General features: G+C 41.0%; 1 protein-coding gene and 1 long non-coding RNA gene across 4 annotated transcripts in view; one reads left to right on the top strand and one right to left on the bottom strand.

Annotated features, from left to right (window-relative positions):
• ULK2 (unc-51 like autophagy activating kinase 2) overlaps nt 1-25054 on the bottom strand; it is an 83224-nt gene that overhangs the window by 15220 nt on the left and 42950 nt on the right. For 2 of the 3 annotated variants that reach the window (XM_084760870.1, XM_084760872.1), the window contains exons 14-20: nt 17859-17919; nt 12311-12448; nt 8361-8506; nt 5383-5463; nt 3090-3376; nt 2634-2821; nt 2186-2289 (exon numbers count right to left, since the gene is read on the bottom strand). In XM_084760870.1, the coding sequence (XP_084616996.1) occupies nt 2186-2289; nt 2634-2821; nt 3090-3376; nt 5383-5463; nt 8361-8506; nt 12311-12448; nt 17859-17919 (1005 nt within the window). The remainder of the gene's footprint in view (nt 1-2185; nt 2290-2633; nt 2822-3089; nt 3377-5382; nt 5464-8360; nt 8507-12310; nt 12449-17858; nt 17920-25054) is intronic. The other variant, XM_084760871.1, reaches the window with a different exon arrangement.
• Nucleotides 1-25054, top strand: part of LOC311585569 — a 138797-nt gene that overhangs the window by 72736 nt on the left and 41007 nt on the right. The gene's annotated exons all lie outside the window — the stretch shown is intronic.

The following is a 25054-nucleotide window of genomic DNA, read 5'->3' as shown; positions in this document are numbered from 1 at the left end:
TAAATATTCTAAGAAAGTAACTAAAGATATGGAACACACAACTTACTAAGGAGAAGCGTTCTGTCTTGCCTTACAGTGCACAGAGTGCCCGGTAACTCTAGATGACACTGGAATGGCCATCATCTGACACAGAAGCACAGCCTTCTAACCCCGCTCCATAAAGTGGAACTATGTCTAATTTGCAAGAAAATAATGTGTTTATTACAGAGACTGGCCTAGAAAGGGAAAGTTTGATTATTACTACAAGGGTTCTAATAAGGAAGAAGGGCTATGGAACTTGGATGCTGACTCAGCACATCCTTTTCCTGATCGCTGCACCCTCAGCTTTTACTTCCCTAGATGAACCTTGAGTGACTGTACGGAGCTCTGTAAGGTGCCTGACTATATGCATGAACACACAGGAGGTCGTGAAGGTAAGAAGAGGGAGTCAGATCTCCTGGAACTGGAGTTACCGTTGTGATAGGAGCCAAGTCTAGGCCCTCTGCAGGAGCAGTAAGTGCTTCTAACTGCTTAGCCATCTTTCTGGGTCCGGTAAGGTTCAGATTTGAGGACAATGTCCTCTTCCATCTTCCAAGTCCATAATTAAACTGATTTCTTTCTCATCAACTATAGTCTCTGAGTATTGACATTAAGTGGTTAGCTTCCAAATCTAAGAACCCTGAACAAATTACTAAGGAAATTATTGCAGTGTCCATCTTATTGTAGCAAGTGCTACAATTTTGTTTGTTTGTTTGGTTTTTGAGACAGGGTTTCTCTGTGTATTAGCCCTGGCTGACCTGGACTGGCTTTATAAACTAGGCTGGCCTTGACCTCATAGAGATTCGTTTGTCTCTGCCTCCCAAGTGCTGGGATTAAAGGCATTAGCCGCCACACCTGGCTGCAAGCACTACAAATTTAAAGAGCTCATAAATATGATATCCTCTTGTGTGTAAAAACTAACAATGACAGCATAAGAAAGGAAACAGGAAGTAGTACTTAAGAGGAGTAGCTTTCTGTATCTTACTGAATCAAGTTAGTATAAATTTGAACTTGACCTGTGACAATATATGGTAAGCCCTAGGGCAATTATTAAAAACTGAACAGTTAAGAATCACTATTAAGTGCTAGGTATGGTGGTGCACGCCTTTAATCCCAGCACTCGGGAGGCAGAGGTAGGCAAATTGCTGTGAGTTCGAGGCCAGCCTGGTCTACAAAGCGAGACCAGGACAGCCAAGGCTACACAGAGACCCTGTCCAAAAGAAAAAAAAAATCAGTAAAGAAGGAACAAGGGCAGGGTGTGTTGGCATACATGCAATTCCAAAACTCTGGAGGCAGAGGCAGGAGAATGACCACAAGTTTGAGGCCAGCCTGGCCTATCTAGTAAGTTGCAGGCTAGGCAGATTGCATAGTGATATTTTGTCTAAAAAAATTCAATACCCAATATATGCATATAAGCAGAAACCATATAGAACAACTTATGATTGCTAGGAGTTGTTCTCTCCGGATTAGAAAATGAATACAATCAGCTATTTGTTGGCCCAGATATTTTTTAGGCTAGCACATGCCTTTAATCCTATAGTATATTCAGGAGGGAGAGGCAAGTGGATTCCTGTGAGATCTGGCCAGCCTCATCTATATAATGAGTTCCAGGAACATCCAGGGATAGAGAGGCCCTGGCTCAAACACAAAACACAACAATAAACAGAGAAAACAAGACGGTTATGATAGTTGTAAACTTTTCATTTTAATAAGCCTGGCTTAGGGCATGGAATCTCCCTGATTATTTTGTTTTATATTTTTTATAAACAGTTCAAATAATCTAGACATGAGCAGTCAAGAGATATAAGCCCTGGGGCAACTCTGAAAGGTTCATGGGCCTCAGTAACTGGACATTTCTGGGATACAGATGCTATAAAAGAAATGCTTGGGAGTACTGTATTTAGGCTAATTATGGCCAGGATGGTCCTACTGACAACAGCATTTTAGTTAGATATCCTTTCAATCCTAGTATTGCTCATGAGGACACTGAGTAAGATTGTTCTGATGGGTACTAGGAAGAACGATGAGATGCCAGGACGACTGGCACACTACATAAAGATGTACTTTGTGCTGTTTTAAGCCATCAAGCTTGTGACATTTTATTATAAAGCAATAAACTATGCATATGCTCACCATTACTTGCTGAGAAACTAAGAAAATTTCTTACCTATATCCATTGGTCGTTCTGTATTTAAACTGTCCGTGCTGCCCTGGTGTCCACTTAAAGGTGCCTTTACTTGCTGGTCTGATAACTTCCCAGCACTGACAGATCTAAAAAGAATAGTGACGTGAATAACAGGAAAGCACTCTTTTTCAGAAACAGATGAAAAATGATTCAGGGTATAAATAAACTTGTATAACCAAAATAAAAGAATTAGCTTATTTGAGAAACTCAGAAAAAACAAATACAAACAAACAAACTCTGGAGGAGCTCTATGCACAGTCATAGAAAACATCTGTATTTTTTAGAAATTTCAAATGTATATGGTTCATATTATTAATCACATGGCTTAAACCACCTACCAAATTAATGTGTCTCGATGCTTTTACAAGAGAATACATTTATTTAGGGATTAGTTTTTATGTTAAAGGCTGAAGAAGGAAGTCGTTTTTACCTGCCGAACACTGCCTTGCTCTGCTGCTCAGACCGATGCCTATCACTTCCTTGCACTAAGAGGCAATGGGAACACTCCCGAGAGTCACTTCCATCCTTGGACTGGCTGTCAGCAGGCCCGTGACGAGTAACCAAGGCTAACAGGTTAGAAGATGCTTGTGTTTTAGGGATTTTGAAAGGAGCTGTAGTCTAAAGAAGCATATATAAGCTGGTTAATATGATGTACAAAATGTTCAGAACCAACAGGATATATGATGCACTGACTTGGGACTTAGATGTGCATCCAAATATTGGCTTTTTATTTATAATTTGTGTGATATTGGGCTGTTCCTTTAAGCTCTTTAAGGTTAGACTTCCTTTCCAAAACAGTAACTGTTGACTAAAATTATAACTATTCTCATGATGAATCCTTCATAAAGTACCAGTTCATATGTAAAAAAGGGCTTAAGAAACACACCTTAGTAGGAGAGCCAATGATCGTTGGTAAAGGAGTTTTAAAGAACCAGTCAGAACTCCGTGGAGAAGTCCCCATGTGTTTGGTGGGAGAGGTTCCAAGGCTGCCAGGCCGACTAGGCTGAGGTGAGTAACTATAGCCAGCTCCAGTGTGGGATGGACACACGGGGTCAGAGTGCTGCTTTCTGAGCTTCTGCTTGTTCTGATAGATGTCAGTGAGGGTGGGTGCACTCTGAAGCCGAGCGCCCAGTAAGAGTGACTGTGGAGACTGGGTCTGTGGCACTGGAGAACCTATCAATAAAATGAAGTCAACATTAAAACCCGCAGTGAAGTGCAGAGACAAAGCACAGCAAATGAAAAAGGCAATTTGTGCACATGTGTGTTTCTGAGGGCAGGTCAGTAGATCTCCGAGTGCACGCAGAGGTATTGGTTCCTGCCTTCTACCCAGAGGCAGGCAGGCAGGTTAGTAGGCAGGCAACACATACACCTATGCCTAGGAGACTAGGAACCCCTTTTCCACACAAATCATGTTGCTGCCAAGCAAAGGTCACTAAGACATTCTCTTAAATTTCTTGCAAACCAAACTATTACTAATAACATTAAAACATGCAAGTGTCCCCAGTGTCCAAAGTATTATCTTCTAAAAACACTGACGCCAGGTTTGGTGGTGCACACTTGTAATCCCATTGTCAAGAGGCTAAAGTAGGGGCTTTCAAATTCAAAGCCAGTCTGGGGCTACATAGCAAGACTCTGTCTCAAACAAGCTAATAAAAAAAACTCAATTAAATAACAAAAATCTTCAAACCTTCCAACAATTAACAACATTATCAAAATATCAATTGAAGGCTGAGCATGGTAGTACATAGCTTTAATTCCAGCACTCTGGAGACAGAGACAGGAGGATCTCTGTGAGTTTAAGGCCAGCTTGGTCTACATACTGAGAGTTCCAAGACAGCCTGGACTAAATAAAGAAACCCCAATTTTAAACAAACAAACAAACAAACAAACAAACAGCAGCTTTGCTACTGATCATTCTTGTTTGATTTCACTCCAAATCTGATATTTAGTATTAAGAATATTATTCTCCTTTTTAGAGAAATAGACTTAAATAAATAGAAAAGTAAAATTTGTGGTAAATGTCATGATCAGGGAATGTTACTTTAAAGAAAAATGTTAAGCTGGGCAGTAGTGGTGCACACCTTTAATCCAGCACTTGGGAGGCAGAGGCAGGTGGAGGATCTCTGTGAGTTCAAGGCCAATCTTGTCTACAGAGTGAGTCCAGGACAACCAAGGCTACACAGAGAAATCCCGTCTTGAAAAACCAAAATAGTAAAAATAAATAAAATTTAAAAATGAAATAAAAATAAAAATTAAACAAAATGAATAAGTTTTTTAGTAATATAGGATTTCTCTAATTATTGGACTCTTTACATGTCCATATGTCCATAGAGCAGACTTTGACTTATAAAAGTATGATTTACATGTACCTTTCCAGGAATATGCATTATCTAATATAACAATAAACCCTCATGTACACATTTTTAAAAAGTTTCTCCATTTATTTATTTATTATTTGGAGATGATCTCATATATGCCATGCTGGCCTCTAACTTGCTATTTAACTGAGCACGACCTTGAACTTTTGATTCTCCAGAGTTCTGGGATTGCAGGTATGGCTGTAGGTAGTCCTGAAGACTAAAGCCAAGGTTTTGTGCATGACTGGCAAGTACCTTACCAACTGAGCACTATACCCATTCCCTTGGTTTCTTAAGGTTAATTATCATAAAAGAATCTTAGCCAGGTGTGGTGATGCATGCCTGTAATTCCAATCCTCTGGGACGGAGAGGCAGGTGGATCTCTGTGAGTTTGAGGGCAGCTTGGTCTATAGAGTGAGTCTATGACATGCAAGGCTACACAGAGAACCCCTGTCTCAAAACCCAGAAATGAGTGCTCAGGCAGTGGTGGCGCACGCCTTTAATCCCAGCACTCAGAGACAGGTGGATCACTGTGAGTTTGAGGCTAGCCTGGTCTACAAAGTGAGTCCAGGACAGCCAAGGCTACACAGAGAAACCCTGTCTCGGAAAAAGAAAAACAACAACAACAACAACAAAAAACCTGAACAAATAAAACTCTTATGACCTCAAGGAGATACTAGATATATTTAAAAGCATTGGACCAAAATTCTAAAAAGCAAACAAACTGTATAAGAGAGGGAATATTTCATATTAGTTCTGTTGTTTTGATAAGACTGGAAAACTATAACTCAAATCCACTCATAATAAAACATATTTTCCTACCTGAGGAGTGTCTACTCCTGGCCTCATGGCCCTGAGGATGCCCACAGCAGCACTGACTAAACTGCTCAGGAATGGTACCAACTAGACATGAACAAAGAAAAAGAAATTATTTAAAACCAATAAAAGACAAAAGCAGGCAATATACACAAGCTGCTCTGTAATAGTTTACATACATAATTCTACCTAGCAAAGAGTTGATAGACCTAATCGATATTCTAGGTGCCAGGAAGGCTGAGATTTTAAAAGTATTATATAACAATAAAACAAATAAAAGTGCCCCAACAGATAATAGATAAGGCAGAGTTTGGATAAATGTGGGGCTTGTGGAATTGCAGGATCCAACTGACAGACAGACCAGCTGCAGTCCTTACATACTACATGTGTGCTGACGTCAGGCTCTGAGGGCTGCCACCAACCAATGCCAAAGCCTGGTCAAAGAATTCAGTCTGACCAATCAGTGCTTGGGGCTATTCTTGCAGTCTGGATGAAACGTTTTAGACTTTGCTACAGTCTGAGGCGCTTTCCTAATTTTCTTTTCCGAGGTGTCATATCCATACTCTGGTCTAAAGCCTGTTTCCTCTTGCTCCTTTCTGTGGCCTTTACAAGTGGTTCCCCAAGAAATCTCCTGCCTATCACAATACCTTTACACTCACATCCCTATGAACACAAACTGACCGTTTCAGGGTGTTTACATAAGCAAAAGACATGTCTACAAAAGTAGTGAGGCAATGGGTCCTTTCAGCTTTAATAAGGTTTGGATGTTGTCTTTGCAGACCATAGCATGCTCCAGTGGCTCCTGTAAGAGTGAAGAGAGGCCAAGATATTTTTTTTTCTTTTGTATTTCCAGACAGGTAGCCTTAGCTGTCCTAGACTTGCTTTGTAGACCAGGCTGGCCTCTGCCTCCCGAGTGCTGGGATTAAAGGTATGTGCCTTCGCCGCTTGGCCAGCCCAAGATTTGGTTTCAAGAATATTTGTTTTTTTTTTTCCTAGACAAAAACAAGATAGGTGATAAGGCTCTTTAAATTCTCTTGTTTTAGGCTGTAGAGTTGGCTCTGAGGTTAAGAGCACTAGATACTCTTTCAGAGGTTGTGAGTTCAATTGCCAGAAACCACTTGGTGGCTCGCAACCATCTGTAATAAGATCTGGTGTCCTCTTCTGGCATGAAGGTGCATATGCAAGCAGAATGCTGTATACATAAATAAATCTTTTTAAGAAATTCTGTTTTATGCGGTGCATAAATGCGGATACCAAAGCCAAGCATGGTGGCACACACCTTTAATCCCAGCACTTGAGAGGCAGAGGTAGGTGGATCCCTGTGAGTTCGAGGCCAGCCTGGTCTACAAAGAGAGTCCAGGACAGCCAAGGCTACATAGAGAAACACTGCCTCAAAAAACAAACAAACAAAAAAAGTGGATGCCAGAAGTTGACACTGGGTAGCTTCTATCACTGCCTTTTTTTAGACATGGTCTCTACCTGAACCAGGAGCTTGCTGGATGGCCAACTAGTCCCTGTAGCTACTTGCTCTGCTTTCGTCAGTGCTGGGGTTACAGACACATGTTGCTTTTACTCAAGAGTTAAGAGATTCAAATTCAGATCTTCACACTTACATGATAAGCACTTCCCCTACTGACGTGTCTTTTCTGTCCCTAAACTTTTAAAAACATAGCATCAGCAAGTCCTGACTACAGATGAGGCCTTTCTGTACCGGCTCCATACCGTTGAGATACTGCAGACATGGGTGCTTTGGCCTACCTTACACATGCTTTGACTTCAGAATTGCATTTCTTCGTTTCACTTAAAATGCAATTTGTTTTTCTGTTTGCTATGGTTTCTAGTATTTTGTTTGTTTTAGGCTTTTGCTTTGTTTTTTTTAAAGTAATTTATTTATTTTAATTTTATGTGCACTGGTGTTTTGCTTACATGTTATATCTGTGGGTGTCAAATCTTGGAGGTACAGTTGGGAGCTGCCATGTGGGTGCTGGGAATTGAACCCAGGTCCTCTGGAAGAACAGTCAGTGCTCTTAACCGCTGAGCCATTTCTCCAGCCATGTTTTTTTTTGTTTGTTTGTTTGTTTGTTTGTTTTTCTGGTTTTTTTTTTCGAGACAGAGTTTCTCTGTGTAGCCTTGGCTGTCCTGGACTCGCTTTGTAGACCAGGCTGGCCTCGAACTCACAGTGATCCACCTGCCTCTGCCTCCCGAGTGCTGGGATTAAAGGCCTGCGCCACCACGCCCGGCTTCTGTTTTTTGTTTTTTGAGACAGAGTTTCTCTGTGTAGCCTTGGCTGTCCTGGACTCCTGCCTGAGTGCTGTGTTTACAGGTGTGCGCCACGGCACACCCGTTGTTATAGGCTTTCTTAAACCACCACCAAGTAACAAAGCTACTGACACATTCCCTCTCTGAGCTAGAAGCTTCTGGTGAACATGGTCCACAGCTGCTGTATTTAGTTACTGTTCACTCATCTGAGTGTTAAGCTACCCTCAGAATGAGGACACTTTTGAGATAAAAGGTCCGTTATTATATTTCCAACAGTCATCATACAGGTTGGAGTTTTGTTGTTGTTTGTCTTTTCTCTGCCATGTTGTCTCTCCTGGTTTACTCTTCCTGCTTATTCTCTGAGGCAAGTTCTCCCAATCAAATCCAGAAGTCACCAGCTTGCTAGGGGGAAGCAGGGGGAAGCCTCCTTTGTTTGCCTTCTAAGGCTTCTAACCCATCCAGAAGTTTTGTGGGTTCTGGGGAATCTAAACTCCAGTCCTATGCTCACTTGGCAAACACTTGTAGAGCCATCCCCCAGGCTCTAATACAGAGATTTTTAAGGGGAATTTGGGTGTTGGATACAGCACAACGGATAGGGTCTGTCCAACAATCGGCTTAAAAGTTAAAAGTACTGTTATCATGACACAGTGTTCCTTGAGAATATGCTCAGTCACATTTGCCACAGGGGAGAACAGTTTAAAAATGACTGCATCAGCTCTCCTCACCTAAAGGGGATGGTGAGTAAGGCCTGGAAGAGCCAGTCGAGAGTCTTCGTCCTCCTGTCTGTACTGTGTCTGCTGGTACAGGGGAACAGGACCCGACCCGGAGGAAGCCCATGGGGCTGGTGTTAGATCTTCGTACCACTGCAGATCTGAAAAGAAAAAGACAGGACCCAGGGCAGGATTTTACTTCTGATGTTTTTTTTTTCTGATAATTCCTGATAGTATTCCATGTAGAAGAGATTTTAAACGTATAACACATAATGGTTACAAGGAACAAAAATGAAAAATGTAAAATAAACCAGGTGTGGTGGCACATGCCTTTAATTCTAGAACTTAGGAGGTTGAGGCAGGTGGAATGAGTTCCAGGACAGCCTAGTCTACATAGTGATTTCCAGGATTACACAGTGAGATCTGGTCTCAGAAGGTGGGGGGGGGGAGGAGAATAATAAAGTTTCCTCTTTTCTTCTTCTACCCAATTTTCATGTTTCTCCAGTCTTACTATGAAGGTTGCCACCATTCTTAGTTTCTGGTGTGCCCTTCAGAGCTTACTAATGCCCTGAATATGTGACAACATTACTATCTGCTTTAACCTCTCAGTGACACCTCTCACTAACCACTGTCAGTCTGGGCTCAGGTCTAGTTTCTTCTATCCTCTGATGGTTTTTATTAACTTATATCTCTTGTTATCTGTTATATGTAAACAAAGCTTTTAAATTTAAAAAACATTAAATTTAACCTAAGATTACAAAATTTACAAGAAAGTAAATAAGGAATCATGGTATTCTATGTTTCTGAAAATCTCTAATACCTTGCTTAATAGAAGACATTTGCATTTTTAGAATTACTTCTGCAATCAAGTTGTTAGGCATTATGTTATTTTGGGTGAAATATAGGAAGATGATCTAAATTTATACAGGTGTGTCCTAGAAACACAAAAATATTTTGGTAGCCTTTTCAGAAGCTGTGAAACTGTTTTGATACTAAGTAAGTAGTGGCTTCTAAAGAGTTGCATACACTGTGAAACTATCCATGAATATTGTGCTGTTAAATTAAAATTCATTCTTCTGAAAAGTATCAGCACTATGAATAAGTCTTTAATTTGTGCAGCATTCTCTTTTTTCCACTTTTTTTGTTTTGTTTTTCTGTGTAGCCTTGGCTGTCCTGGAACTCACTCTGTAGACCAGGCTGTCCTGGAACTCATAGAGATCTGCCTGTTTCTGCCTCCCTGAGTGCTGGGATTACAAGTGTGCTCCACTGAGCCTGGCTTGTGCAGCATTCTTAACACAATGCTGACACATGATATAATACCAAAGGGCCACACTTATATCAAAATGTCATTTCTGTGGGGCTGGAGAGATGGCTCAGTAATTAAGAGCAGTTTTTGCTCTTGTAGAGTACAGGGGTGTGAAACCAAGTACCCACATGATAGCTCACAATCATCTGAAACTCCAGTTCTAGGGGATCAACACCTCCACTCTCTTCTGACCTCCAGTGGCATCTAGGCATATAAGTAGTACACAAACATAACATGCAGGCAAAACATTCACACACATCCAATAAATCTAAAAAAAATGTCACCATCAATCAAACAGAAAATTGGGAGGAAAAACTAACAATACCTGTCAGCATTACAGTGGTGAGTATGTTTTCCAGAGGTCTGGTTTTGTTTGAAAACTCATTATTGGTATTTATCCTCATTGTTTTCTTCCAAGTAGAAAACTTAGTTCATTTCTGACAAAGTGGCTGCTCTACTCCCATACCACAGTTTGTCATTCTTTAAAATAAAGAGTGCTCAGTGAAAGGGGGGCTAGTTTAGCTGGCATCCTAACTATGCAATGCTTTTTCTATGGCAACTATCTAATATACTACAAAAGTGCTTCATTAGCATGTTGAGTAGCATATCTCCCCAGGCTTGTGATGTTTAATGAGTAGCTTTTGGTGCTTTGTTGAGGATATTTCCTTTGTTCGTGGTGGTGAAGATCACAAATTGTAACAATACACTTGCAGATCATTACCATGATCCATGTTAAGACACAGTTTTATTTATTTTTGCTTTCTTCACCATCAATGCATATATTAACACAACAAGAAAAGCAAACCATGGCCTAGCCTTATTAAGAAGTTGGGTTTTTTGTTTTTGTTTTTGTTTTTTGAGACAGGGTCTCTTTGTGTAGCCTTGGCTGTCCTAGACTCACTTTGTAGTCCAGGCTGGCCTCGAACTCACAGCGAGCTGCCTGCCTCTGCCTCCCGAGTGCTGGGATTAAAGGCATGCGCCACCACGCCCGGCAAGAAAGAAGTTTGACCTACGGCTCTATGAAAGCATCCAAAACTCACAATTTTCCATTATATATTATACCTTTAAAACTTCTCTGTATGAGGCTGGGCGTGGTGGCACAGGCAGATCACTGTGAGTTCAAGGCCAGCCTGGTCTACAAAGTGAGTCCAGGACAGCCAAGGCTACACAGAGAAACCCTGTTTCAAAAAACAAAACAAAACAAAACAACCAAAAAAAACCAAAAAACAAAAAACTTCTCTGTATAAGACTTAGCTTCTTTACTCATTTGGAATAGAAGCTGCATAGCTTTCTTTTATGTTTGTTTTTCAAGACAGGGTTTCTCTGTGTAGCCTTCCCCTATCCTGGAACTCACTCTGTAGACCAGGCTGGCCTTGAACTAACTTACAGAAATCTACTTCTGCCTCTGCCTCTGGGGATTAAAGGTGTGCATCACCACTGCCTAGCTTGCATAGCTTTCTATTATCATAGATGGGACTATAATAAAATATTATGGAAACACTGGTGGACATAGATTATTTATCACTTTTTGTTTGTTTGTTTTGAGACAGGGTTTCTCTGTGTAGCCTTGGCTGTCCTGGACTCACTTTGTAGACCAGGCTGGCCTCGAACTCACAGCGATACACTTGCTTTTGCCTCCTGAGTGCTGGGATTAAAGTCGTGCGCCACCATGCCTGGCTCTATTTATCACCTTTTAGTATCATAACAATAAGCTATGTCTTATCCAAAGATTGTGTATGAAGGGCATGTATCGGACTATGTACAGATAGGCTAAGAGCAATTTGCCAGAACTGAAGTGCTATTTCCTCTTTCGATGCTGCCTGAATTCTCTGAGATTTAGGCCTGTATGGGACGCAGTGATCTGCTCTGAGGAAGTAGGCTTCCATCATCTTTGTTATCTAGAACTTAGTTAAGTCTGCCACCACTCAACATCTTTTTATTTGTGTTCACGGAATTGGCATTTACTGTCATCTTTGGGAGTTTCAGATGTAGAACAAGTATACAAGATGTAAAACATCTGCTGAAACTGAAAGCTTTCTTCTCTTCCTATTTTCTCTACTATGTAGTCCAGAGTTGCCTTAGATTGTGAATCTTCCTGCTTTGGTCTCCCAAGTGATTGGATTACAGTCATGAGCCACCATTTATTTATCAAACAGATTCTTCCTCCTCTTCCCTTTTATCTGAGATAGGGTCTTACTATGCCTGGCTGGCCTGGAGCTTGCTATGCAGACCAGGCTGGCTTTGAACTCAAGAGATCCATTTGCCTCTTTTTGTGGGGAATGAAAGGTATGCACCCCCACAAATGGCTGGTGGTGTTGTTTTGTTTTGAGACAAGAGTTCATGTAATTTAGGATGGTCTTCAATAATCTAGTTAAGGTTAGCTTTGAATTTCTGATCCTCTTGTTTCCACCTCCCAAGGGCTAGGATTACAGGAATGTGGCACCTTGCCTACTTTATACAAGGTTTGGTACTGAATGAAGGGCTTAGTGCCCGGTAGGCAAGCATTGATAACTGAGCTACATCTGCAGCCCAAGTTCTTCCTCAGTAATTATATTTTAGGTAAATACATGTGTGTGGTGTTAAACACAAACAATCTTTGAATATCAACAACAACAACAAACCTATTGTACAAATAACAAGAATGAAGACACTGGCTTACCTTGGAGAACCATGGGGATTTGTGCCAGAGCTGGCAGTGGATATAAGATTCTGCTCTATGCGCTGATAATTCCTTACTTGAGTAGGAACTGGAATTGGGGCTGTTTCGCTGTGGGGTGACACAGTAGTTTGACACTGCCTGCCACCATATTAAGAAAGAAAGAATAGTCAGACTAATTTTCTTTCAGTTGACCTGTTATTGATATTTAGAGAAAATTCTAGAAAGCCTTTCAGTTGACCTGTTATTGATATTTAGAGAAAATTCTAGAAAGCCAAATGATCACTTTTTAAAAAGTATTTTTTATTTAATTTTAATTTATGTGCATTGGTGTGAGGGTGTTAGACCTTGAAGTTACAGACAGTTGTGAGCTGCCATGTGGGTGTTAGGAATTGAACTCAGGTCCTTTGGAAGACACGGCAGTGCTCTTAACCACCGAGCCATCTCTCTAGCCTCAAATGATCACTTTTAAATGTGAATAAGAGATAATCCTGTTTAAAAAAAAACCATATACACATGTAATCCAAATCCACATCTGTCAAGAACTGTCCTGACATTCATACACATGCTGAGGACTAAAAACTATATTGAAGCTGGGTGTGATGGTGCCTTTAACCTCAGCACCTGGGAGATGGAGGCAGACGGATCTCTGAGTCCCAGGCCAGCAACAGAGAAAGAAAAATTTTATCTCGAAAAACCACAAAGGGAAGAAGGAGGAGAAGGAGGAGAAGGAGGAAGAAGAGGAAGAAGAGGAAGAAGAGGAGGAGGAAAAGGAGGAGGAGGAGAACAGCAACAGCAGCAGCAGCATCAATAATCTAAAAGAACAAAACATTCCTCTACAACAAGAGGAAAAGCTCACCACTTGGTCAAATGGTTTTATCTACTCACATTTGCTATTCAGTACTATACAAGGAAAAAGGGTTTATGCCAAGTAAAGAACAGGACATCTAGCAGTACAGATGACTGGAATGTTTGCAAAGGTCATAAATGAAGTAAGCATTCCCAAGGAACTCTTACAATTAACACATATATTATGTAACTCACAAAGCATGCAGCTGGCAAGAGGCCCACATTTAAGCATGAGTACTTGATTTAACACCTCTTTTCATAAATTCAAAAATATAAGCCCTTAAATCACTTTCATTTTATTGCATTCAGGACTATATTGAGCTCTGTTTGTTTGTTTGTTTTTCAAGACAGGGTTTCTCTTGTATTCCTGGCTGTCCTGGACTCACTTTGTAGACCAAGCTGGCCTCAAACTCACAGAGATCCACCTGCCTCTGCTTCCTGAGTGCTGGGATTACAGGAGTGCGCCAGCACACCCAGCTATATTGAGCTTTAAGATGACTTTGTTTTTTCTGCCCTTCTATAATTCTAAAAAGCCATATGAATCTCACTTCCCAATTACAGTACAGAAGTGACATATTCCATCATTCAGATGGTTATCTTCTGAAGTTACTTCAGAACTTTTAAAACCATGTACTTTTTATTTAAATAAGAACCCGGGGGCTGGAGAGATGGCTCAGAGGTTAAGAGCTCTGACTGCTCTTCCAGAGGTCCTGAGTTCAATTCCCAGCAACCACATGGTGGCTCACAACCATCTATAATGTGATCTGGTGTCCTCTTTTGGTCTGCAGGTGTATGTGCAGGCAGAGCACTGTATACATAATAATAACAAGTAAATAACTCTTTAAATAACCAATGATCGCAGAAGTATTTCCTTTTCAGTATTTATTCACTCATTATTTCTTACTAATAGAACTCATAAGTGATTGACAATAGCAGTACACCCACTTAAATTATATCATATCTCAAACTTCCTTATGTGTCCGTACATCTTTGTTAGATGATGAGAGACAAGTGTAAGTCTTTTATTCATTTACCATAAAGATGCCCAGAATGTGGTAATGCTTGCTCCTAATCTTCCTAAACAGCCGACTAGAAACCAAACACTCAAACATACAGGCCCACAGGGGCCATTCTCATTTAAACCACTGCAAACCCCTTTTTTATAGTCATTAGCAGGTAAAACTAGGAATTAAAATTGCAGAGCTTTACCTGCTGGCCAAAAGAATGGGCTTAGAGAGACGTGACTTCTACACTGTTAAAACATTCATAAAATTATTATCCAGCTGGAAGAGTTCTGATAAAGAAAAAAACATACAACTATCCTTTCCCTTAAGAATTAATCTTGAGCCGGGTGTGGTGGCGCATGCCTTTAATTCCAGCACTTGGGAGGCAGAGGCAGGTGGATCGCTGTGAGTTCAAGGCCAGCCTTGTCTACAAAGTGAGCCTAGGACAGCCAAGGATACACAGAGAAACCCTGTCTCAAAAAAAAAAAAAAAAAGAAAGAAAGAAAGAAAGAAAGAAAGAAAAGAAAAAAAGAATTAATCTTGGCCATGTCTTTAATCCTAGCACTTCAAAGGGAGAGGCAGGAGGATCTATCTCTGTGAGTTTGGGGACAGCCTGAGCTACGTAGGAGTTCCAAGACAGGCAGGGCTAAGATAGATGATTAATAGGTAGGTAGGTAGATAGACAGACAGACAGACAGACAAGATTTAATCCAAGTTGGCCTATCAATCACCTGGACAGAAACATGGCACCTCAGGAAGCTTCCTGTTCTCCAAAACCTGTTTGTTGTTTTGTGAATTGCCTGTTTCTATCTGTTGCCTATTTTTTCAGTGTTTTTTTGTTTGTTCATTTTGTTCTTTGAGACATGGTTTCTCATTAACCAAAATTAGTCCTATAGGTCAATAAGTGAATTAATCTCTGCAGCCAACTATTTGCTGCTCACTGCTGTCATCGGAAACTCTGAAGCTTTAGCAAAACTCTTTGGCACCTAAACTTCATCCCCATAGTGATGGATACTCAGCGGGTGCGGAAAGCATGAAGGCCAGTCTTCTGCCTGAACAGATGTCAGTGCTATGGTTACTTCTCACATTTCAAACTTAGGAAGAGATGGCACCCTCTTAGGACGTTTGTCACACCACAAAGTATGGTCTGGGAATTTGGTGGGGGGTAGGGATAGAATCTGTCTAAATGACAGAACGCAAAGCTGAATGTAGCCAGCCAAGGCCTCTGGTACACAAAGAAGAGACGTTACTAAAGTGAAGACGGCTCTGGCTGACTCGGGCACTTGTGTAACACAGCCTCCATAGCAGCATAAACCATAGGAAAAACAAATCCACTAGAGTTCAAGCGCTCTCCCCCAATAATTGGCAGTCTCTCAAGTACTGAGGGTCTGGAAAGGAAGTGCTTCAATGCTTCGCCTCTTATGCACTGCCCCACCCACCATTTACTATACTTTTAATAGTTTAAGATTATTGTAAAGGAAAGCACTTTATTTATTTATTTATTTGGTTTTTCGAGACAGGGTTTCTCTGTGTAGCCTTGGCTGTCCTAGACTCGCTTTGTAGACCAGGCTGGCTTCAAACTCACAGAGATCTGCCTGCCTCTGCCTCCCTAGTGCTGGGATTAAAGGCGTGTGCCACCACATCTGGCTAGGAAAGCATTTTATAACTGGGCAGTGGTAGTGCATGCCTTTAATTCCAGTACTTGGGAGACAGAGGCAGGAAGATCTCTGAATTTGAGGCCATCATAGTCCACAAAGTAATTTCTAGGACAGCCAAGGATACATAGAGAAACCCTGTCTAGTAAAACCAAAAGCCGAAAGAAAGGAAGAAAGCTCGCTTTCTATATTTTTGGCATACATTCAAATTTTGCTCATACACTTTTCATTATTGAAGAATGCACATATACACACAAATAAGTAAATTTTTAAAAATTAAATGTCTAGGAAAGACTGTTCCTGATTTTTTTTTTAAAGAGAGGATTTATTGCCTATCAATCCTTTCTATGCTAAAGGGAAATATTTTAAGTTGCAATTGAAGGACAAAATAGCCTTTGGAGATCAGTTAGTAAGACTGGCTTATAAATTGAAAAGACACTAGATAGTAATAGAAAGCCATAAAAACGTCTAAAGGTAGGCTGGTATGCTAGCACACACCTTTAACACCAGCACTTGAGAGGCAGAGGCAGGAGGATCTATGTGAGTTTAAGTCCCAGGAAGTGGGGGAATCGGGCGGCAACATCTGTCACTCTGCTGAGCGCCAGGCTAATCAGGCTCCTTAACAATGAGAATATAGGGCGGTGGTGGCGCACGCCTTTAATCCCAGCACTCGGGAGGCAGAGGCAGGCGGATCGCTGTGAGTTCGAGGCCAGCCTGGTCTACAAAGGGAGTCCAGGACAGCCAAGGCTACACAGAGAGACCCTGTCTCGAAAAACCAAAAAAAAAAAAAACAAAACAAAACAAAAAAAAACCAATGAGAATATACTTAAACTACTGACTATAAGCTTCAAAGCAGTTAAGAGGGTAAATCATCTTATGCATTTGTTATCATAATTAAAAATTTGTTTTAATGGGTTTAGTGACACAGTCCTACAATCCTAGCTACTTAGGAAGATGAGTCAAGAATTTCAGTTCAAAATCTGCCTGGGCTATGGCCTGAGTTCAAAGCTAGCCTGGGTAACTTAAAAATGAAAACCAAAACACAAGCTGGGAATACAGCTCAGTGGTATAGAACTGGCTTAGCATAAACAAGGCTCTAGATTTAATCTCTAGTACTGCAAATACATATATAAACACGTAAAAGTATTATTGTTCTTTTAAAAACTTAATTATAGGCTTTTCCTGGTAATACAAGCCTGCTCAAGAAACTAAAACAGGAGAACTACAAGTTCAAAGTCAGCTTAGGCTTCCAGGAGTTCAAGGCCAGCCTAGGTAACTTATCAAAATGCTATCTCAAAATGAAAAAAAATAAAAAAAGCCTAGGAACTGGCTGGGCATACAGGCCAGTAACAGTGTTTATATAAGCCAGGTGTGGTGGCACTCGGAGGCAGAGGTAGGCAGATCTCTGTGAATTCCAGGCCAGATCGGTCTACAAAGAGTGTCCAGACCAACCAAGGCTACACAGAAAAATCCTGTCTCAAACACCAAAACAAAAGTGTTTATGTAGCATTCTTGACATTCTAGGTACTCAAAACAATGAACAACAAACCAAAGCCCAAAATAATATGTATGCATGTTATACATGTGAATGCATGCATGTATAAATTGTGAAGCAAAGCCAGTCAGTGGTGGCGCACGCCTTTAATCCCAGCACTTAGGGGGCAGAGGCAGGCAGATCGCTGTGAGTTCGAGGCCAGCCTGGTCTACAAAGTGAGTCCAGGACAGCCAAGGCTACACAGAGAAACCCTGTCTCGAAAAACAAAAACAAAACAAAACAAAAAATGTGAAACAAAAATCAAATCAATAACAAACGTAATAGTCACAAAAATAACAAAGAAGCAAAAATCTTATTTAAATTAAACTTGAACTTCTGCTCATCCTGCCTCCATCTTCTAAGTGCTGAGATTACAATGGCACAAAGTACTCATTTACGTAGTCCTGCGGTGGAACCTACAGCTCTGTGCATGCTAGAAAGGCATTCTACAACTGAACACCTCCCCAGCCCCAACATGAAAACTCTTCTGGTGAAATGAACAGACATACCCTCCACACATGAAGAATTCATTTGAAGCACGTTTGGCAGCGGTCCCCATCGGCATATCATCTGAGGAGAAGGAAATAATCAATCCCATGATATCACATGTTTTAAAGAATAAAAATCTCTTTCCAACATGATGATTTAGAAATAATTTGAATACTTACCCCCCACTTGGGGGAGTGTTGAAGGGAGAGTTGTTTGTTTTAGTTTCTTCCCCTCCCCCACCCCCAGACAGGGTTTCTCTGTACAGCTTTGGCTATCCTAGACTACCTTTGTTGTAAACCAGACTGGCCTCTGCTGTTCTAGTTTCTTGATACATGGTCTCTACATCTGATTGTCCTGGAAAAGTCTATGTAAACCAGTCTTGCCTCAGGCTCATAAGTATCTGCCTGCTTCTGCCTCCCAAGTACTAGGATTAAAGATGTGTGCCACCATGCTTGGCTAATTCTTAATGCTTAAATTTCTACCGTGAGAAACAAGTAAACACAGAAAACTACACCTAGCTAGAAATACAGCTTGTTTAAAAAAAAAAAAAAAGCAAACCCCCAATCATTTGATTTTACCAATGAAGACTCAGGAGCCAGATGGAGGGGTGAAAACTTGCTGGCTTGGAGAAAGCAGCTGGGTGACCTTCTTACTCAGCTCACACCCCAGAAGAAAACAGCTTCTTCTCCCTCTTCAGGCTGTCTTAAATGTCCTTCAACTCAATATCCCTCCTTCCTTTGTTTACTTATGTCCACTTCCTGTCAATCAGTTGTTTTTCTGCTTCTTGACCTGGGGTTAATTTCATTTAACACTGTTTACATAAAGCTCTTGGATAAAAGGTGTGTACTAGGGCTGACCCCTACCACAAACACCTGTTTACAATAAACAAAATGTTCTTGGATTAATGGTGTGTGCTAGGGCTGAGCCAAACAACAAGAAAAAAAGTTGGCTTTTTTTTATTTTTATTTTAAATTCAGTGTCAGGATTCACAAATCAAATCCTGTAAGACAGGCTCACCCACTCATTCCCTTCATAAGTAAACCTACAGCTTTGTTTGTTTGTTTGTTTATAAATAGGATCTTTATCTACAGAGATCCTTCTGCAGATGTACCTCCCAAGTGCTAGGATTAATAAGTGTGCCCTATGCCCAGCTTTCTGATCTCACCTTTCTCCTCTCTGGCTTTAGATAAATCTACCTCTCAAAGTTGTAAGAACTAATTTCTCTTGGCTGAATCTGAACTGCAGGCTGGGAAAGACCCTCTTGTCTGGGTGTCTGTAGGCAGTGGCTGGGCACAGAAACCCATATCTGTTTTTGAGTTAATGTTCCAGACATGCTGCTATGCTTATTTATCCTCTACTATTTACCATGTACAAAAATCATGCTATTGTTTTTATCAGGTTGCTTTTCATAGATCATTGAGAAGTGTTGAGAACTACTTTTCCAATATCATTTTGTCCAAGTGCTCTGTGATTTCCTTTTCCTTTCCTAGTCTCTCTGTGTGTGTATGTGTGCGTGTTAATTTTGTATGTTATGTGTGTGAATCTTGTTTGTTGCTGAGGTGTGTTTCATTATGTTGCCCAGAAAGTTGAAAGTCACAGACTCAAGGATCCCTCTCAAATCATGACCGGCCCTGACTTTCCTTCCACCTGCACCTGGGACTTCAGGTGTACTACACTGTGCTGAGCTTGTATTTGCAGTGTTGGCTTTTGGGGCAGATTCCTTCAATGACTTAGTGACTTTTACCACACAACTTTGCACAAGATATATACATCACATTATACCAAAGCTGGTTATAAAACAAAGTGTAGCTCAACAGAATGTTGGCGCATTCATTCTCTTGTATAACACCTGTCAGCTTTTGAATAGCTTGTTGAATAAGACATTGTTCTTTTGAATATAGTAGCAGATACCACACACCATCTTCATCTCTTCTGTCTTGTATATAGTAATTCTACACAGTTCAGAACTCAGGGGTCTGTCACTGTTATATTCACTCCATCACAATATCCTATGTCAGTCTATGTGATCTTAAATAACAGTTGACTAAATAATATATTTTTAAAAATAAACCAGTCAGTGTGGTGGTGAACGCCTCTAATCCCAGCACTCGGGAGGCAGAGGCAGGTGGATCTTTCTGAGTTTGAGGCCAGCCTGGTTTATAGAGTAAGTTCCAGGAGAGCCAAGACTATACCTCTTTCTCTCTTCCTCTGTTTCTCTCTCTCTCTCTCTCTCTCTCTCTCTCTCTCTCTCTCTCCCTCTCCCTCCCCTCCCCCTTTCCTTCTCCCCACATGCTCCTTGTCTAATATATATCCAATAACACACACACTATATATATAATATATATATTATATATATGCAAAAAAAGAGGGAAAGTTACAAAAACTTCTATGAATGACCCTGAGAGGAAAGCAAGTACTGCATTTTTGGGGGCGCATCTCATGTCCAACTCTCATGAACATAAATCCTAAAAGTGAAAGAACCTAAGATAACAATGTCAGGTAGTGGTAAGGAGGACAAGGGAAACTAAATGAAGGCAATGGACAAAGAGTAGTGGAGTAAGACTTGAGCCTACTTTAAAAACACGAATAGACCCAGTGTGGAAATAAAGACACTGGAAGGAGAGGCAGGAATGTACACTTGAGGCTGGAGAGATGGCTCGGTGGTTAAGAGCACTGGCTACTCTTCCAAAGGTCCGGAGTTCAGTTCCCGGTAACCACATGGTAGCTCATAACCATCTATAATGGAATCTGATGCACTCCTCTGATTTGCAAGTGTACACGCGGATAGAGTACTCATATACTTTGTGTTGTATTTTGGTTTTTCGAGACCGGGCCTCTCTGTGTTGCCTTGGCTGTCCTGGACTCACTTTGTAGACCAGGCTGGCCTCGAACTCACATTAATCCGCCAGCCTTCTACCTCCCGAGTGCTGGGATTAAAGCTGTGTGCCATCATGCCCGGCAAGAACACTCATATACTTTAAATAAGTAAATCTTAAAAAAAATAAATTGGGCTGGAGAGATGGCTCAAGTTTAAGAGTTTTGGCTGCTCTTCCAAAGGTCCTGAGTTCAATTGCCAGCAACCACACGGTGGCTCACAACCATCTATAAAGATATCTGGTGCCTTCTTCTGGCGTGCTAGTGAACATGTAGGCAAGATACTGTATACATAAATAAATACATCTTTTTAAAAATATCTACTGCTCTTCAAGAGGACCCATGTAAAAGGAATTGTTATTTGCCTGCTCTAATTGTTGTCCCGGACAGAGGCTTACTTCCTCTGTCTGCTAACCTCCAAACAATCTAACCTAGGCCTAGAATGTTTTTAGCCTTTGAGACTTACTGATGAATATGCTGACTCTTGTTCTTACTGAGTCCTGGGCTGGGTGGCTCAACTCAGCTGTTTTGACTCAAAAGCCTCTTTCAGCTGATTTACTCAGTCTGGCTTCTCTGCTGGCCTCTAAATTGCTCTGCTTGGCCTCAAACTAACTCCAGCATCTGCTCTAATCTCCTGGCTCCCTCTTTGGCTTCTTCGGTCGTCACCCAAGTTCTCTCTCTCTCTGCAACTTGTCTCTATTACTATCCAGGTAAAAACTGCCTCCTCCCTCTCTCAACATCCCCCCCCCCTGCCCCCCCCCCCCCCCGCCGCACCCACTGCATTGCCCCTTAAGTAGCTTCCCTTTCCTCTTTCTTCTCCTGAGTTGGGTATATATGCACTCCTCTGACTTGATTGACTTTTGTCAAATCTTCTTTGATTGGTCATTTTCTTTTTCTGCCACTCAATTACACATCACTTTCAAACATGGGTGCTTCCTTCGACAAACTAACTTTACCTTCATTGTTTGGAATTAAAGGCACATTCCAGGGGCTGGAGATATGGCTTAGAGGTTAAGAGCACTGGCTGCTCTTCCAGAGGACCCCTTCAATTCCCAGTACCCACATGGCCGCTAACAACTGTCTGTAACTCCAGTTCCTGGGAACTCACACAGACATACATTTGTGGAAAATACCAATGCACATTAAAAAAAAAATTAAAAAGGCATGTTCCACTATGCCTGGACTTAAGCTTTCTTTATCTAAAACTTGCTCTATACCAGGCTGACCTTGAACTCAAATCTGCTTGCGTCTGTGTCCTGGATTAAAAGCATGTTTGTATTCCAGCTGGATCACAAAGACCTAGAAGATCTTTGGGTGTGACTTCTTGTGAGAGCAGCTATGCTCTAAATTAAAATTCCTCTACGAGCCGGGCGTGGTGGCGCACGCCTTTAATCCCAGCACTCGAGAGGCAGAGGCAGGCGGATCGCTGTGAGTTCGAGGCCAGTCTGGTCTACAAAGTGAGTCCAGGATGGCAAAGGCTACACAGAGAAACCTTGTCTCGAAAAAAAAATAAATAAATAAAATTCCTCTACAGACCCAAGCTTGGTTCCCACATCCACTGATCAGGCTAACAATGGCCAGATCCAGGGGATCCAATATTCTGGTCAGGTCTCCTCAGGCAATACAGTCATGTACACAGCCTTCTCCCACCAACATATACAAATAATTAAAAAATAAAATCTAAAAATACTTTACTTTGTTTTTTTGGGCTGGAGAGATGGCTCAGAGGTTAGGAGCACCGACTGTTCTTTCAAAGTTCCCTAATTCAATTCCCAGCAACCATATGGTAGCTCACAACCATCTATACTGAGATCTGGTGCCCTCTTCTGACCTGCAAGAATAATACTGTATCCATAATAAATAAATCTTTAAAAAATTTTTTTACTTTGTTTTTTAAGTTTTGAGTTTGAAACTATATGCAATTATAAAAATTAAATTGAAATAAATAAGAAGTAATCCCTAAAAACGAAAAGTATTATGAAGCAAGGAATTTAGTTACATATCACAGAGTGGAAAGTTATTTCAAGTGGCTTTAGGCCTCAGTAACTTGAACATCTCTAAAGACAAAAAATGATTGCCAGGGCTGGAGAGATGGCTCAGCGGTTAAGAACACTGACTGCTCTTCCAGAGGCCCTGAGTTCAATTCCCAGCAACCACATATTGGCTCACACTCATCTATAATGTGATCTGAGGCCCTCCTCTGGCCTGCAGATGTGCAGGCAGAGCACTGTATATGTAATAAATAAATAATTTTTAAAAATAATTGCCAACATCTTTTAGTAATTATATTTAAGTCCTATTTATATAGAGTTGTCCTCTGACCTACACAGACAAAAAGAAGAGAAAATCTTACTAGCATAGAACGTACAAGCTAGGGCTTGCCTTGGCGCTGTATGCTTGAACCCTCTTCTCCAATGTGCATGCACATACTCAAGAAGGTAGGACAATCCTCTTGAGAATCTGCCCAAAAAAAAAAAAAAGGCCGGGCGTGGTGGCGCACGCCTTTAATCCCAGCACTTGGGAGGCAGAGGCAGGTGGATCGCTGTGAGTTCGAGGACAGCCTGGTCTACAAAGCAAGTCCAGGACAGCCAAGGCAACACAGAGAAATCCTGTTTCGAAAAACCAAAAAAAAAAAAAAAAAAAAGAGGGAGAGAGGAAGGGGAAAATAAAACTAAAGAAAACAAAATCAGAAAGCTGATGGGTCAGATTATTTTCTTTGTCATCTACCTGACGCAAGGAAATGGAATGATTAGCTCAGAAATCAACCACTTTACATCACAGGGCCCTAAAAGTCTTCAAATAACTAGTAATATCAGACTCCTATACCTTACAAAGTCAGGCTCAAAAGACAAGTTATCTGAAAATCTGTTTTAAAAAAGATGTGGGGTGATAGGCTGGCTTAACAGGTAAGCCACCATGCCCGGGGACCTGAGTTCCACCCCTAGGCCCACACGGTGGGAGGAGAGACTGACTTCCTCAGGCTGTCCTCTCACACCCACAAGCACACATACATGCATAAATAAAATACAACCAAGGAAAACTTAAAGTAGGGAATGATGGTGCATGCCTTAATCCAGCACTTGGCAAACAGCCAGGCAGATTTCTGAGTTTGAGAGAAGCCTGGTCTACAGAGCTGGTTCTAGGACAGATAGAGGTAAATAGAGAAACCCTGTCTTGAAAAATACGAATAGGGCTGGAGAGATGGCTCAGAGGTTAAGGGCACTGACTGCTCTTCCAGAGGTCCTGAGTTCAATTCCCAGCAACCACATGGTGGCTCATAACCATCTATAATGAGATCTGGTGCCCTCTTCTGGTGTGCAAGTGTACATGCAGGCAGAACATTGTATACATAATAAATAAATCTAAAAACAAACAAACAAAAAATGTTAGAACACAGTAAATAACAGCAAAATATACTTAGAACTTTTGATAAATGATCAGATTATAACTTTTTAGGTTATGGAGAAAGAGATGTCACTGTGAGAAGATGACTGTGTTTCACTATGGTAGCCATTTTATTAGGCATACCAACTATACAAAATATTCTATACCTTAAATATAGCCATAGAATTTATTTAAAAATATATAGAGGAAAGATCAGTTGAAGCAGTCTTCTCTCCAATTTACTATAGATAGCAAGAACCATTAACAATGAAAGCTGAAGACTGCATATTTATACCAAGACAGAGTTAAACTGTACTATAAAATGCCACAAAGAATCAAAGGTAAGAGTATACAGCTAAGCCAGGTGCGGTGGCGCATGCCTGTAATCCCAGCACTGGAGAGGTAGAGGCAGGCAGGGAACTGAGTTGAGGTCAGCTGGTCTACAAAGCCTAGTTCCAGGATAGCTAGGACTACACAGAGAAACCCTATTACTGCCTATAACTCTCTTTCTGTGTAAAGATTAAGGTAAAGGGAGCCTAATTATGACACCAATTGAAACTGGATTACTTGAGAAATTTAGCTGTTGTCTTTCTATAATTACACTACTTCTGATTTTGTGAAAGATCAGTTTGAAAGGTTGTCAGATTCACTCTTTCTTTCCTCCCTCCCTCCCTTTCTTTCAGAGGGCCCAGATTCTATTCCCAGTATTCATATCGCTCACAACCACTAAGTAAATAATAATATCATAAAGAGATACCTCCATTTATTCAAACTACAAATTAATTGCAGGTGAAGTTAAATACAAAAAAAAATAAGCTAGTCATAATCAAGTGGCAGTGGCACACACCTTTATTCTCAGCACTGGGGAGGCAGAGGCAGGTGGATCTCTGTGAGTTCCAGGCCAGCCTACAGAGTGAGTTCCAAGACAGCTACAACAATCAAACAGCAGCAACAACAG

The sequence above is a fragment of the Acomys minous genome (genome assembly GCF_964271855.1).
Source record: "Acomys minous genome assembly, chromosome: 16".
NCBI classification, from domain to species: Eukaryota; Metazoa; Chordata; class Mammalia; order Rodentia; family Muridae; genus Acomys; species Acomys minous.
The sequence above is the reverse complement of the archived record's forward strand: the minus strand, read 5'-3'. Positions and strand labels throughout refer to the sequence as shown.